This window comes from Pipistrellus kuhlii, unplaced genomic scaffold (assembly GCF_014108245.1).
Source record: "Pipistrellus kuhlii isolate mPipKuh1 unplaced genomic scaffold, mPipKuh1.p scaffold_m20_p_11, whole genome shotgun sequence".
Classification (NCBI taxonomy): Eukaryota; Metazoa; Chordata; class Mammalia; order Chiroptera; family Vespertilionidae; genus Pipistrellus; species Pipistrellus kuhlii.
Genome location: NW_023425416.1, coordinates 29,173,483 through 29,189,431, shown reverse-complemented (window position 1 = coordinate 29,189,431; position 15,949 = coordinate 29,173,483). Strand labels below are relative to the sequence as shown.

General features: G+C 36.3%; 2 protein-coding genes across 12 annotated transcripts in view; one reads left to right on the top strand and one right to left on the bottom strand.

The window, feature by feature from the left end:
- Window positions 1-39: 39 nt before the first annotated feature.
- Window positions 40-14,402, top strand: UBA5 (ubiquitin like modifier activating enzyme 5). 3 transcript variants are annotated; one of them, XR_006741138.1, is made up of 13 exons: window positions 40-430; window positions 2,982-3,027; window positions 3,131-3,220; window positions 5,854-5,963; window positions 6,767-6,853; window positions 7,511-7,595; window positions 8,447-8,551; window positions 8,725-8,852; window positions 11,317-11,452; window positions 12,393-12,468; window positions 12,616-12,722; window positions 13,253-13,427; window positions 13,462-14,402. XR_006741138.1 is itself a non-coding variant. In XM_036431470.2 (12 exons), the coding sequence occupies exons 1-12, from the start codon at window positions 267-269 to the stop codon at window positions 13,334-13,336; spliced, it is 1,218 nt and encodes a 405-aa protein (XP_036287363.1). In that variant the 5' UTR covers window positions 40-266; the 3' UTR covers window positions 13,337-14,402. The 3 variants fall into 3 exon arrangements, 2 of the variants coding, with proteins under 2 accessions (XP_036287363.1, XP_036287365.1); XM_036431470.2 differs by having other exon boundaries at window positions 13,253-14,402; XM_036431472.1 differs by lacking the exons at window positions 40-430; window positions 2,982-3,027 and having other exon boundaries at window positions 3,142-3,279; window positions 13,253-14,402.
- NPHP3 (nephrocystin 3) overlaps window positions 11,343-15,949 on the bottom strand; it is a 38,025-nt gene continuing 33,418 nt past the window's right edge. For 5 of the 9 annotated variants that reach the window (XM_036431462.2, XM_036431457.2, XM_036431461.2 and 2 more), the window contains 2 exons: window positions 15,697-15,873; window positions 11,343-11,504 (listed from right to left, as the gene is read on the bottom strand). In XM_036431462.2, coding sequence (XP_036287355.1) covers window positions 11,498-11,504; window positions 15,697-15,873 — 184 coding nt within the window. In that variant the 3' untranslated portion in view covers window positions 11,343-11,497. Of the gene's footprint in view, window positions 11,505-13,972; window positions 15,874-15,949 lie in introns of those variants that run through there. The other 4 variants (XM_036431459.2, XM_036431466.2, XM_036431458.2 and 1 more) reach the window with 4 other exon arrangements.

Genomic DNA, 15,949 nt, shown 5'->3' with positions numbered 1-15,949 from the left:
GTGTGTGTGTGTGTGTGTGTGTGGTGTTGTGTGTGTGTGTGCTCAGAGGGAGCGGTGACTGCAACCGGAAGTGGTGCCGCTGGAGCAGCGGAGACGTGTCTTTCTGTGAGGCGCTGGGAGCCCTTCCCCAGGGTTCTGGGCTCGGGGGGCCGATCGGTGCCCCCTTAGATTCTCCGTTCGTTCGGGCCAGCGACCCTGTCACTGTGGGGCGGCGGCGGCGGCGGCGGCCGGGGCAGGGAGCGTTGGCGGCCGGAGTCCCCGCAGCCATGGCCGAGCCGGCGGAGGAGCGGCTGCGGCAGCGGGTGCAGGAGCTGGAGCGGGAGCTGGCCCAGGAGCGAAGCCGGCGGGCGCTGGGGGCCGGCGACGGAGGGGGCGGCCGCGTCCGCATCGCGAAGATGAGCCCGGAGGTGGTGGACTCCAACCCCTACAGGTGACCGCGGGCCGGGGGCGGGCGTGGGGGGCGAGGCCGCCTTCCCGGAGCGGCCGGGACTGGGGCGCTCCGCACACCCCGCGCGGCCTCCCACCTCCCTTCCCTTGGGTTGGGGTCCTGTTTCCAAACAGACGAGGCAAGGCCTTAATACAGATCGAAGATGTTCTTTCTCTTAAACTAATAAAAACCACAAGTGAATCAGCCATATGGTACTGCTCCCGTGCCTGCCCCGGACACGTGTCCAGTTTCCTGATGCGCCTGGCTCCGTGTGTCGGCCCCATAAAACCCACAGGAACAACTTGCAGAAAGCCACAACATCAAATATAAAATCCGCTAAACGTAAACTTCGAGTCTCATAAAATAAGGTGACCAGACGTCCCGCTTTGGGCGGGACAGTCCCGCTTTTCAACAATTTGTCCCGTGTCCCGCTGCGTTTTAAAAATATTACAATACTATTTTTGCGTTCTATGAAAATTTTTGTTGCTCCATATAGACCAAATTTTTAATCAAGAACCCCCCCATCCCCACCCTCCTGTCAATGGTGTCCCGCTTTACCAATTTTAAAATCTGGTCACATCATAAACGCTTCTCAATCGGGGGCGTAGTGGGCAGAGCTTGTTTAGCTCTGAAGCCATTGGGTTTTACGAGATCTGCCCCCTCTTTTTTTCTCGTGTCCTAAGAAGGTTTGTTAATTCCACAGGCTGAATACCGCGCAGTGGTTAGGGCCATGGTTGGCAAACTGAGGCTCTCTGGCCCCTTGAGTGTGGCTCTTCCACAAAACACCACGGCCTGGCCGAGTCTATTTTGAAGAAGTGGCGTTAGAAGAAGTTTAAGTTTAAAAAATGTGGCTCTCCAAAGAAATTTCAATCGTCGTACTGTTGTTGACATTGGGCTCTGTTGACTGATGCGTTTGCTGACCACTGGGTTAGGGGAAGGACAGGAGCGTCAGCCCCATTGGATTCCCATCCCCACTCTTAGTAGCTGCTTAACTTTGGGCGAGGGGAGAATGGTGTTATCTGTCTCTGTCAGAGGTGTGAGCGCTGTGTATGGGAAACCTCGGTGTATGTACAATTCTTAGACTAGTTTGTACATGCATGTGAAGCGTTGTACAAGACTTGATTGTCAGTACCCAGGCTGACATTACCTGAGCTTTCACTAACCTGCTGAGCACTTTGCATGCGATGTCACTCATGCATTTTCCTCCTCACCACAACCCTAGGAGCTGTCTACTGTTATTTTACTTCCTTTTTATAGGTGAGATCATTGAGGCTTGGAATGCTGCTGGGACTTGCCTCGGGTCATGGAACTGGTGCTACATAAAAAGGCCTGGCCTGCTCCATGTTCACTTGAAACTGTCTCCCCATTAAAAAGAAATAAGCCACTTAGTGTGGCTAAACAATTGGATAGTTTTGAAAGTAGGTGAAACAGGAAAGGTGTTACTGTTGCTCTTTTTCTTTAAGGAAAGTGCATGTATTTTAACTGTGTTGCCAAACAAGAAGAGTTTATGATCAACATTTTTAAGAGTTTGAGTAAGTATGAGCTGACGTCTCTAACCAGAACGAGTGGAAACTACTCCATTTGGCATCCTTAAACATTTTCTAATTTTACAAATGGAAATTTTGAAATTTTCCACCCAAGACTGAGAAGCAAAGAGATGTAGAGGATATATTTAGATGAATCTTTCAGGCATTATTTTAACATGAGATGACCCGTTGACATTGTAATGATCTCAAACTTTCAGAACTCAAATCTAAACATTTAGTATTTTCTTATTTGCACCTTTTGTCTTTATTAACACTGCTGTGTAAGAAATGGCAGTTGTGCCCTAACCGGTTTGGCTCAGTGGATAGAGCGTCAGTCTGTGAAGGGTCCCAGATTTGATACCAGACAAGGGCATGTACCTTGGTTGCGTGCACATACCCAGTTGGGAGTGTGCAGGAGGCAGCTGATCCATGTTTCTCTCTCACTGATGTTTCTAACTCTCTATCCCTCTCCCTTCCTCTCTGTAAAAAAAAAAAAAAAAAAATCAATAAAATATATATTAAAAAAACAAAAAGAAAAAAGAATAGAGGGCCAGTTCAAGTGGTCCTCAGCTTGCAAATAATAGGAATTCCAGAAAGATAATCCAGGAAAAACAAACCAAACAAACAAGAAATCATCAAATTCAAGGAAATTTCCCAGAACTGAAAAACAATTAGATAGTGTCCACTAAGTACTCAGCACAATGGATGAAAATAGATTCACAGTAGGCACCTCATAAAATTCCAGAAGCTAGAAGACACTGCAGTCATATCTTAGAAACATAGGGAGAAAATTATTTCCAATTTAAAAAATCTTGTTCCATGGGCTGAAAGTGTATTCAGGCTTTAGTGTTCTTAAAGCTGCTCCACTGATTTAGTTTCATCTGGTAAAATGGAACTGATGAAAAGATTTCTCCTCTTTTAAAAGATCAGTAACGATTGAAATTTGGCGTTTGTTTTCTGTGATGTACGTTTACCTATGTCACTAAGATTGTGTAACCTTTAAAACATTTTTTTTTCTTTGTTTTAAGCCGCCTGATGGCATTGAAACGAATGGGAATTGTAAGCGACTATGAGGTATGATAAACTTTTCCAAGTTTTTGAAGATGATTTCAGTAAATTAAAATAATTTTTGAGGAAGACTTATTAACCAAGACATATATAAATTTTCATTTTACAGAAAATCCGTACCTTTGCTGTAGCAATAGTAGGTGTTGGTGGAGTTGGTAGTGTGACTGCTGAAATGCTGACAAGATGTGGCATTGGTAAGGTAAAAACATTTCTCTTGGCCTATCATGTAGAGAACTACTCACTTCTGGAATAAATCAGGTACAAATTATAATCTGCGTAACCCCCCCCTCCCCCATTATTGATGGTTTATTGATTTGTGGTGTATTTATTCAGATTTTTCTTTCTACCTGAGGGGGTTAAGACATAACCCCACCAAATTGGAAGCTGATATTATTGCTGATTTAAAACAAGGACTACCTAATTATGTTCAGGAACATTTTTGTTTGGAGTAATATATAAATAATTTGGATTTAAGAGTTTGAAATTGAACTAGAGAATGCTCCAGATGTTTTTTAATTTCATGTATTGTGTGTGTGTGTGTACTATATATATATATATATATATATATATAGTATGTTTATTTTTTTTTCTAAATTGGTTTACATTGTGGATAAGAAAGAGAAGTGACATTATACTAGGTATCAGTCTACCAATCTTAGGCTTATAAAGCTTGATTCCATGATGTTAAATATATATGGTTGAATACATGAGCTTTCCACAAATGTATACCCTTTAATTTGTCATTTTGATAAAGCATGCACTTTCCCATAAAGTTTATCAATATTTTTTTAATATGTTGGTTTACTCCATGCACCAAATTTTTAAAGGAAAGTGGTTTCAAAGTTGGCATTCATTTATCAATATAGAAAAGACAACATCAAAATACTAAAAATATTTAACATTTCAGTCTATAAAGAGACTTACAAAAGCCAGTCAACAGTTGCTTATAGTTGACTGACCAAGGATAAGATCCATGATTTTCAGGTTTGAGTGTGCATCAGAAGCCCTTGGAAGGCTTATTAAACCACAGTTTGCCAGATCCTGCCTTGGTGGTTTTGATCCTGTAGGCTTCAGGTGGATCTAAGAATTTTAATTTTTAACAAGTTCCCATGTGATTCTGATGTTATTCCAGGAATGGCAGTTTAAGAATCTCTGGATCTTTGCTACTCAAAGGCGGGTCCCTGAAGTAGTAGCATCAACATCACCTGGGAGCTTGTTAGATATGAAGACTCCCAGGCCCACCCTAGACATGAATCAGAATCTGTATTTAACAAGATTGCTGATGATTCATATGCATACTTAAGTTGAGGAAGTGCTTCCGTATTTTTAACTAGTTTTAGGTAATGCTGATATTGCTAGCCTAGGCCACATTATGAGTAGCAAGGATCTAGAACAGTGATTATCAGACACTGCTGTAATGAGAATTACCTGAGAAGTTTAAAAAAATTCTGATGTCCACACTGCACCCCATAAAAAGTTAATCAGAATCTCTGGGAATGGGACCCAGACATCTGTATTTTTAAAAAACTTCCTAAGTGATTCCAGTGTGCACTCAAGGTTATATGCTAAGGATCTACACATAGGTAAATTTCAAAACTCTTTCTCCAATGTGTAAAACAGATTAAAAAAAAAAAAAAGGTAATTCTTGAAGTAGGGAAGTGAAAGATTGGAGACTCAGAGACCATGTCTTATTCCTGAAAGTTTCCAGAATCCTCAGCATAGCCTGGATTACCAGATCCATATCAGCTGCTTTATTTTATAGATGAGGAAAAGCCCTAAAAAAGTGAAAGTGTCTTATTCATGATTGGAGCTAATTAGTGACAGAGTCACACCACTTGTCCCCAAATTTAGGATTTCCTGCAACTTATTCATAAATCAGCTTTGAGGCCAAAAATCAGACTTAATGCTTGGCCTGATCTAGTAAATATTGTTGAGCTTAAATAAATCATATTTTGGAGACTGCAGGTTTAGAAAATTATCATAGGAGTCATAAGTATTATCTTTTCTACCAAGATTTTAAGGGTTACTTATATGCCGTTTTTATGGGCCAGCTTAGTGTTTCTGTATTGAGAAGAAAATACCATTTTTGTTTTTACTGTTAAGTTTAGGATGCTGAGAATTGTATCACAAAGTCACAGAATTTTAGACCAAGGAAGGGAACTTGGCAATCCTTGGGTCCAACCTGGTCTCATAAAAATTGGGATCTTTTGGTTGTTTTAAAGTGTGTGTGTGTGTGTGTGTGTGTATAACAGTGTCATTTCTAAATATATAGCAGGAAACAATAATTAAGTGGTTGGTTAGTAATTCTGTTTGGAATAATGCATAAGCCATGGCATGGTTGTAGATGTAGTGTCAGATTCACAAAAGGAGTCTTGCTTTACTATAGTTATGGCATTCGTATTTTTCTTATTGAAAATTTTTATTTATCTAATGAGTTCTTGGCTTTTGTCAAAAATAGGAATGAAATAAAATGAACATTAATTTCTTAACAAATAATTTAGAGTCAGTACTGCATTGTGGCCTGATCTAGTAAATACTGTTGAGCTTAAATAAATCATATTTTGGAGATGCTGCCTTGAGAATGTTTGAATTCAAATCCCTTTTCTGTTGTAAATTAACTCAGTGGCTTTTGAGCAAGTGTCCTAGTTCTTTCTAAAATGAGGATAATAGTATCTACATACTTACCTCATATGGTCATTGAATGAGTTAATATTGACACCTAGAGTTTCAGAGTTTATTATTACTGCCAAACTGTTAAACCCATCAACTGTAAAACCCACCAGTCCATTCATTCTTAGGTTTTTCATCAGAATATCACTATTTTCATTTTAGTTACTACTCTTTGACTATGACAAAGTGGAACTGGCCAATATGAATAGACTTTTCTTCCAACCTCATCAAGCAGGATTAAGTAAAGTTCAAGCAGCAGAACATACTTTGAGGTAAGTGGAATAGCAATTAAAGACTATTTAGTGAAATCTTTGTGTATTTGGTATGAGTGAATCTAATGCATAAATGGACCTGCATTTTTCTCTACAGGAATGCAGATTTCAAAGAATTCTCTTATCTCTTGGATCTGATTTGGCAACCTTTTTCCTTATAGGACTAGATAGTAAATACTTTAGGCTTTGAGGGCCGTATGGTTTCTGTCAAAACTGCTCAACTGTGCACTTATAGTGTGATAGCATCTATAGGCAATATAAAAATGAATGAAGAAGGCTCTGCTCCAATAAAACTTTATGCTCTGAAATAAAAATTTTATGTTTTTTTATATGTCATGAAATGATTGTTGTTCTTTTGACTTTCTTTTTTGCACCCACTTAAAAATTTAAAAGCCATTATTAGCTTGCAGACCTTACAAAATACGTGGCAGGTCAATTTTGGAAAGGCCATAAGTGGCCAACCCTTGCTCTAGGAATTTTCTTTGTGAGCCCAAACATGCTGCACTGAATTGAAAAAGGAATTAGGAGCTCTTTTGTCAGGCTGAAATGTAGCTAACAGAGAGGATAAGACTTAATTTCCAGTTCACAGGCTGTGGGAACATTTTTGTAAGCCTTCTGATAATCACGTTATAAACCTAGTCCTTGAATGTATCCTTGATGTGGGACAAAAGAAGTAGAAGAGGACAGGATTTTCTTTGGATAGCTTAAATTCCATTTCTCTGATCTCTGTTAAATGATCTTTAGTACTTTTTCTTGCTTTCTCTCACTATTCCTACTATAATCATTCCTTTTTCCCCTCTTAGGAACATTAATCCTGATGTTCTTTTTGAAGTACACAACTATAATATAACCACAGTAGAAAACTTTCAACATTTCATGGATAGAATAAGGTAAAATTTTATTTATGAATATTTTGCACATGTCCAGCTCAGTTAAATAAGTATTATAGAAAATGTGCTGATGATTAATGCAATGCATTGATAGAATGAAACATAGTTTTGTTTTTAGAATAATTAATTTTTGCGTAATTTTTACATACTGGGAGCTCAGTAAAAAGTATGTATTGTCCAAAATACAGTGGTAATAACAAAAGAAAAACCAATAAAAAAAAACCCCTATTATTATAATAGTATAATAAGGAATCCTTAATTATACATTTTTGTGTTCTAGAATATGTTTCTGTCTGAAAGTGGTTTTCTGCAGAGACTCTTGTGACACCACTAAAATAATGAATTTTATTCAATTAACTCATTACATTTGAATAAAAGTCTGAAAGCTAATATGTAAATGGTAACTTTTGTAAACAGAATTTATACTTGCATCCTTGTAGGTCTTGTGTAAAAAATACCATAGTATCATTGATGTTATATTCATAATAGTTACTCAATACTTTATATATACTGGATCTTTAATATTCAATACTTAGTATATTATAATTATACTTAAACATTTACTGAAATAGTAATTGTGTGACTGAACAAATAAAATCTAATTAGAATGTATTTGTGTCCTGATTTTTTCAAATAATATTTATTTCCTATGCCTAGTAATGGTGGATTAGAAGATGGAAAACCTGTTGACCTAGTTCTTAGCTGTGTGGATAATTTTGAAGCTCGAATGACAATAAATACAGTGAGTATTCTTACTGTGTAAAATGTTACTCTCATGGACTTATCTATTCTATATCTCCTATCAGTATATATTTCCCATCCTAAAAATTGTTCTGCATCTAAACTCTTTTATAATGTGTTTTATTTATTTTTAATGTTCCCTTAGTTTACTTTTGAAATGTTTTCTAATGGCTGTGGGACCTGCTTAGCCTTGCTATTATCTCATAGGTTTCAATATCCCACTCAATGATGTCAAAAGAGGAAACTATAAAATAGCAGATAGTTGTGGTGTACAGTTTTTAAAATAAATGAATATCTTACAATACTCTTGGTCAGCTTTGGTTTTAACTTTTGTTACTTTACTTTTCAATAAAGATGAAATACATATAAATTGCCTTTAAACATGGTTTCTGAAAAATAAAACTGAATCTTTAAATTGTTGTGCTTTCAGCTTTTCAAATGAAGTTTTGCATTTTTGTTGCCAAAATTATTTTAGAAAAATGAAGTTTTACATTAATATGATAAGAAATCCAATAAAATTAATTTAATTAGATATTTATTGACTGCTTACCTGTCAGTTTATTTTTATTTATTATTTTTTAAATTTTTAATTCTTTATTGTTGAAAGTATGTTTCCTCCCCCCCCCCCCATTAACCTCTCCCCAGACCTGTCAGTTTATTTTAAACAGAGTGTGACAATTGCCAAGGAATTCCATTTTTTATAACTTTAATTTTTTTATTTTGAAAACTAATTTAAAAAAATTCATGGTAATCCATTTAGTTAATGCCGCTTTTTTTAGGAAAAGACATCATGGTAAATTATATCTTGTTCTTTTATGTTCTTTTATTTTATTTTTGTCTACTTCTACCAAGGCTTGTAATGAACTTGGACAAACATGGATGGAGTCTGGGGTCAGTGAAAATGCCGTTTCGGGGCACATACAGCTTATGATTCCCGGAGAATCTGCTTGTTTTGCGGTATGTATAATAAATTTTGAATTATTTTTCACTAAATACAAGAGTTCTTAGGGGCATTGAATATTTATTACAGTTCAAAGAAAAACAGACTTTGAATATGATTAACTGCTACTTGGCACACATACTTTTTCCCTTTCTTTGAAATATATTTTCTCTCATTCTTTTTCATGTAGTGTGCCCCGCCACTTGTAGTTGCTGCAAATATTGATGAAAAGACTCTGAAACGAGAGGGTGTTTGTGCAGCCAGTCTTCCTACCACTATGGGCGTGGTTGCTGGGATCTTGGTACAAAATGTGTTAAAGTGAGTGAAGGTTAATTTTTCTGAATAGTCTTGTTTGATTTTTTTTAAAAAGCTACTTCATGAAGTGTTTTAAATATAGGAACTATCAGCAAAGTATTTAACTTAGTTTTTTAAATTTAGTTTTAAATATACATATATTTTTATTTTATATACTATGTATATCATATTCTTTTTATTTGTATGTAATATACCTTACTAGACATAATTTAAATGGACAGGTATTGCATGTTTTAAAAATTCTTGCATCCCTGGTCAGTGTGGCTCGGTTGGGTGTTGTCCTGTGTACCAGGAGATCACTGATTCCATTCCTGGTCAGGGCACATACTCTGTTACAGGCTTGATGGCATGCAGGAGGTGGCCAATCAATGCTTCTCTCTCATCAATGTTTTTTTTCCCTCTCTCTCTCCCTTCCTCTTTCTCTCTGAAGTCATAAAAACAAATTAAAAAAAAATTATTACAACACACCAGTTGAAAATCATTGACTTAGAATGTAACTAAAAAGGACAAAGGTTTCTTTACAGCTAAAATTAATGTCAAAGAGATTTTGAATCAATTCACTCTTAATTAAAAGTATAAGTCCTTTAGGTGTTCCCTCTCTCAGGCCATTTTTTGTTGCAACTCGAATAAGCTTAGGTATGTTTCCTAAGCCTCCAATGTAAGAACAAACTGCAACATGCTATAGTGAGGCACTCTGATATCAGAAGTGTCCACAACTAGCAAAGATATTGTCAAAAGCATACATAAGAACTCTTAAAGCAACTGTTTAGAGCTATTTTATAGCTTGTGCAAACTCCCTAAACATTTCATAGAATGATCTGAAGTGGGGGAAAATCATGGCTATAAATTACTCTCTTACATGTCATATTTATAGTATAAGCCCTCTATTGATGGACATTTAGGCTACTTATTGATTTTAAGTTATTAATGCTGCAAACAGTAGCTTTTCATATATCTTGGTATACTAGATTTTTGTACAGTTTTAATTTTTAGGCGTGGATTTTCTGGGCTTATGCAAAATTTTTTTGACTAATTACTAAATTTTTCTTTCAGAGGGATTGTACATTCCATCACAGTGTAGGAGTACCTAATCCATCCACACCTTTGATATAATTTGATATTGCAAAACTATTTAATCTGGGTGAATCTAATAGGTGAAGAATGGGTATCTCAATTTTGTTATTTGTGATAATTTGAGCACTTGTACTTTTGTGTGAATTATTTGCTCATATTCTCTGCTCAATTTGTTTTTTCCTTTATGTATATTAACCCTTTGCACTCCGCTGTCCCCTCTCAGGGGACATCGGAATTCTAGCATATCACTCGGATGTCCCCTCTCAGGGGACATTGCAGTTTATTAATGATTACGAGGAATTGAGTTATTTTAACGCATGTTTCCACCGCAAAGTAGCGTCGAGTAGCTGGTAGCCAATGTCCAGAATGGTTCGGAGTGCAAAGGGTTAAGAAAATAAATTTACACCCTGGCTGAGTAGCTCAGTTGGTTAGTGTGACATCCTGATGCATGAAGGTTGCAGGTTCGATCCCCTGTCAGGGCACATATAAGAAACAACCAAAGAATGCATAAATATATGGAACAACAAACCAATGTTTCTTTTTCTCCTCCTCCCTTCCTTTCTCCAAAAATCAGTCAATAAATAAAATTTAAAAAACAAGAATCAACCAGCAAAACAAAGATTGATGTTTCTCTTTCTATAAAACAATAAAAAAAAGAACATAAATTTGCAAATATTTTTTCTTTTGTTGTTTACTTTATATACATGATTTTCTAAAAAGAATCAGATTTGACCAGCAGGGAGCATAGAAAGCTTTGTGGTATACTGGAAATGTTCTATAATTTTGATCTGGTAGTGACTACATGGGTGAATACATTTATAAAATTGTATTGAACTATACATTTAAGATTGTAAACTTTATAGTAAGTTTTATATAAAAATATTTTAAATTGGTTAGATTTAGTATATCTCAGGAATTTTTAATATATCATTCTTCTACATTTAATCTCTCTAAAATCAGCATGCTTTTTAAAGTTGTTAACATAATCTTAGTTTAATTGGCAGCATTTTATCTTTTTTTTTAATATATTTTATTGATTTTGTACAGAGAGGAAGGGAGAGAGATAGAGAGTTAGAAACATCGATGAGAGAGAGTCATCAATCAGCTGCCTCTTGCATACCCCCTACTGGGGATATGCCCGCAACCAAGGTACATGCCCTTCACTGGAATTGAACCTGGGACCCTTCAGTCCCCAAGCTGATGCTCTATCCATTGAGCCAAACTGGTTTCAGCAGCATTTTATCTTTATTAGAAGTTCAAAAATGAGTTCTATGGCTGATAGAGTTTTCTTTCCTGCTTTCGTCCAACAAATATGAGCCAGGCCCTGTAATCTGTTTTTAAAAATATTTTTATCTTTTTATTTATTTAAGTCTACTTTGATTTGTTTTTGTAGGTTTCTGTTAAAATTTGGTACTGTTAGTTTTTACCTCGGATACAATGCAATGCAAGATTTCTTTCCTACTATGTCCATGAAGCCAAATCCTCAGTGCAATGACAAAAACTGTAGGAAACAGCAGGAAGAATATAAGGTATATCCAGTCTGTGAGAATGTGTGAGAGAACATGTTGCATAAGTTAATAGCTTTAAAAAAGAAAAAAAACCCAAAAACTTAGATTTGGAATTTAAGATAATTGGATTCTGGGTCCTTAAGCTTTTAATTTATTCACCATGTCTCCAAATGAAAATTCTGTTAAAAGTCCTTTTTTGCTTTTGGTAGGATAAAAAGCCTACCTGAATTATTAACTAGTGGCCCAGTGCACAAAATCGTGTACCAGTGGCATCCCTCAGCCTGGCCTGCGGGATTGGGCTAAAACCGGCTCTCTGACATTCCCCAAGGCACATGTGTCAAACACAAGGCCCGCGGGCCAAATCCGTCCCGCCAGGCCTTGCAATGTGGCCCGCACTGCGCTGTCATCACTGCACTCCGCTGCGTTTCCATCACAATGACAGTTTATGACTGTTCAGTAAACCATTCGGCCCGCGATTTAGGCTGGATTTTAGATTTTGGCCCCTTCTCTGATTGAGTTCGACACCCCTACCCCAAGGGGTCCCAGATTGTGAGAGGATGCAGGCCAGGTCAAGGGATCCCACTGGTGCATGATCAGGGCTGGGGAGGGATGCGGGAAGTTGGCCAGCTGGGGAGATACCTCAGGAGTGCTCCGGGGCGTGTCCAACCCGCTCACTGTCACAATTGGCCAGACCCCAGCAGCAAGCTAACCTACCAGTTGGAGCACATACCCCCTGGTGGTCAGAACATATCATAGCGACTGGTCGACCTATCGACTATCCCCTGGTGGTTAGTGCACATCATAGCGAGCGGTTGAGCTGCTTTAGCTTATCATTAGCATATTACACTTTGATTGGTTGAACAGATGGCCTGACACTTAGAATATTAGGTTTTTATCATATAGGATGCTTGGGAGAACTGAGAATGAATAAAAATACTTTGATACTGTTTGATTTCTACAGAAAAAGGTAGCAGCACTGCCCAAAAAGGAGGTTGTTCAAGAAGAGGAAGAGATAATACATGAAGACAATGAGTGGGGTAGGAATCTTTTCATAAATGGAAATAGCAGCATACGACATATCTTTTATGGGAGGGAATGCCATTATAATTAACATTATACAAGTTTTGAGTTGTTATTGCTTAAGTTCCTCGAAAACTGTAATAAGGTCAAATTTAACTCTACAGGTATTGAGTTGGTATCTGAGGTTTCAGAAGAGGAACTAAAAAATTCTTCAGGTCCAGTTCCTGACTTACCTGAAGGCATTACAGTGGCCTATACAGTTCCCCAACAGGTACATCTAAAATCTGATTTACCACAAGTAAATAACATGAAAAAAGTGTTTATCTTTCATCTTCATCCTTTATAATGCCAACACAGTACTTCCTGTATTAGATATTTTACTATAGGCATTAAGATTTCTGAAAGAGATGTATTCTATTATGGACATATGCACAGCACAATTTAACTGTTTGAAAACAAATATAAAATAGTTTTGTTCAGTTATTAATGGATCAGGTAAAATAGATTTGGATTAAATGAAAATATCGTATTTCTAAATTGGTAGCTTTAGCCACAATACCATTTAAAAGTATCACTTTAGTAGATGTCGTAGGAATATTGAAATTACTGCCTTATAAATCAAAATACTAGTGAGGAAAGTAAAGGACTTTGTCTCTCCTAAAAATTAGAAGGCATATGTACTAAAGAAAGTTTACTTTGTAAACTTGTAGAACATGGTTAAAGCTTACTGATTATATATTTCTAAGCATCAAGAATTTTATGTGGTTGTTTTTTCACTATGTTTCCCTCACTTGTTGATAGCAAGAAGATTCTGTTCCTGATGTAACAGTGGAAGATTCTGGTGAAAGCTTGGAAGATCTCATGGCCAAAATGAAGAATATGTAGATAATGGACTGGACTATATTTTCTGAGTTTAAACCTATTCCTTTGCAATTAAAAAGTCATTTTAAAACTGACAAAACTTAGGGAACATCAATTGATGTGTATTCTTTGCTAAATTGTTATACTTTTTGAAAATACTATTACTGTTGCTTCTTATTACCTCACCCACAACTAAATAACTCTCCTAAATCTCATGTTTCATTCTAGTAAGAAAATTTCAAAGGATTATTTTAGGCAGTTTTAAGTTTTGTTGAAAACTTAGCCATTGAAATGTGTTGGCCTTTTGGGAGAAAGGACCAATTTGATGCTGTATGTACACATTCCTTTTCTTTCCAGTAATCCTTGTGGTTTGGGCCGTGGGCAATAAAGCAACATGTGGTCCTGAAATACAGGGAAAAGGGCAAGAGGTACAACCTGTTGATTTGAGTTAGCAGGCCATGTAGTCATTGTTTTGGTATTGTTCTCTACAAGAGAACTGCCAGTACTACTAACTTGGCAAGCAATGAATTTAAAACAGTTAACCTATAAAATAATAAGTTTTTCAAATGTTTCCTGATTACAAATTGAAATATAGTCAATGGAAAAGTTGTAAACTTATGGATTCTATATTCAAAATCAGGCAACTAAAAAGTTTTTTTCCATGGGTAGACAGATACAGATCCTTTGAGGAAGTACAAATTATATTTCTGCATTGACCAAGGAAATCATTGCATCTATGGACATATACCTGGAATCACTCTGCTTTATTGAGGAGTAATGGATAAATTCAGGCTAAGCTCACCTAGATTGTACTCATGATATGGGCTACCTTATAAATACTTTATTTCACTTAAATTTGATTCCCCAGGAAATTAAATATTGGAAAGGGGTTGTCCTGGATAGGGCATTAAAGAGGCCTAAAGTGCCTCTGAAATGACTGATATATTTATTTACTGGAAGAGTATTATTTTCCAAGATTATGACTTCTAAATCATAAATTGATAAAACTTTTTTCCTAGAGTTGTATACAAATAATGAAGGCTTTGAGAGCCTTGGTTAAAATAAAATTCTAATGGTTTGGAGACCAATAAAAAAACATGCATTTGTAACCATTATTTGAGTGAGTGCCCATGTCACTCATGTTCCCAATGTCATGAGGAGAAGACAGAAGCCAAGGTAAGATCTGTAGACAGTTATTGCCAATCTCCTATTTTGACGATTTTTTATTTTTTTATTTTTTATTTTTTGCTTTGAAGATAGGAATGTCTAAATTGTATTTGTAGGCTGACAATGTTGGGTTCATGGACCACCCAGTGAGTAGCCAGGCCTTAAGGTCACCAAAGCCTATACAGTCACCAAAGCTCAAGATGAGTCAACTACTCAGTGAGTAGTGACAATCTGCAGTCCTTTTGGTAATGTATTTTTTTAGTTATATAACCCTCTTGTATTGAGTAGAAAAAGGGGAACTTAAAATTGCATTTTATTTTAAAACAGTCAAGTATGGTTATTATGTCTTTTACCAAGTATTAAAATTGAAGATTTTATTATATATAAATACATAGATGGTACAAAATAATATTCAAAATGTGGCAATATTTACAAAAGCTACAAAAATATTTAATTTTCAGTATAAAAGGCAGACTAATTTGAGTTGGAGATAAATGAAGAGACAGAGTTAGGCCATTTAAGAAAATCGAGGAGAATGTCACGTCCATATTTTGGGTAAGGTCAAAGAATGCCAACAGCTTGATTTGTTGCTGCATTAATGACTTCAGATTATGCATATACTACACAGACAAATTATATACAATATACAGAGCACAGAAAGTAGAGGACTTGGCCCAATCTGCTCAAGGAAAAGGTATAATTTGAAGAAAAAAAAGTAGCAGAGATTCCCGTTACTAGTCACTTTATAGAGACAATTCATACGTTTCATAAACGTTATCCCTTTATTCCTTGAAACTTTTTTTGAGGTAGAGAACTGGGCTAGACTACTGTTGGAAAAGGAACATAAGGAATGGTGAGGTAAAGTAGCTTTTGAGAGATGAGAAGAATCACGCAGTTCTTAAACTCTGCGTAACTGCTCTGCCAGCTGTTGTTGAACAGAGACCAACTCATTCTTCACGGCATCTTAGTGTTCTAACGTCTGTAGCCCTGGATCCCACAACTGGAAAGTTAACTCTTTTAACTAAAAGGACATAATTATGATTCAAACTGCAATGTAGCCCAGTACAATTTAATACAAATACATCTTAAATCAGACAAAGTAAAAATAAAATTTCTTAAAAACATTTTTAGTAAGTTTTAAATTCTAATGTCCCAAATGTTTTTTCATTATTTTCTTATAATACGCACTTTCAGTGAATTGTGATTGCTGCTACTACCTTTGTCCTTGATGAAGGAAAACATTAGGAGAATGGGTTGTTTTTACACTAAATGTATCTCCACTTGATGAGTGTCGGGAAGGAGCTTTTCCACCCAAAAGTGATGTTTCTGCTTCTTTTATTTCCATCGCTCTTTTGTACAGTTCAGCAGCTTTTTCAAAATCCCCTTCTTCATAGCTTTGAGAGAAAATAAAAACCTCTTAAATCAGAATACAACCTTTTAACAATTCTAAATGATCTTATAGGATACACC

Coding starts and splice junctions, on each gene's coding strand:
- UBA5 (XM_036431470.2), top strand. CDS start 267: ATGGCCGAGCCGGCGGAGGAGCGGCTGCGGCAGCGGGTGCAGGAGCTG. Junction 8,552..8,724: donor GAGAATCTGCTTGTTTTGCG/GTATGTATAATA, acceptor TTTTTCATGTAG/TGTGCCCCGCCACTTGTAGT. Junction 11,453..12,392: donor AACAGCAGGAAGAATATAAG/GTATATCCAGTC, acceptor TGATTTCTACAG/AAAAAGGTAGCAGCACTGCC.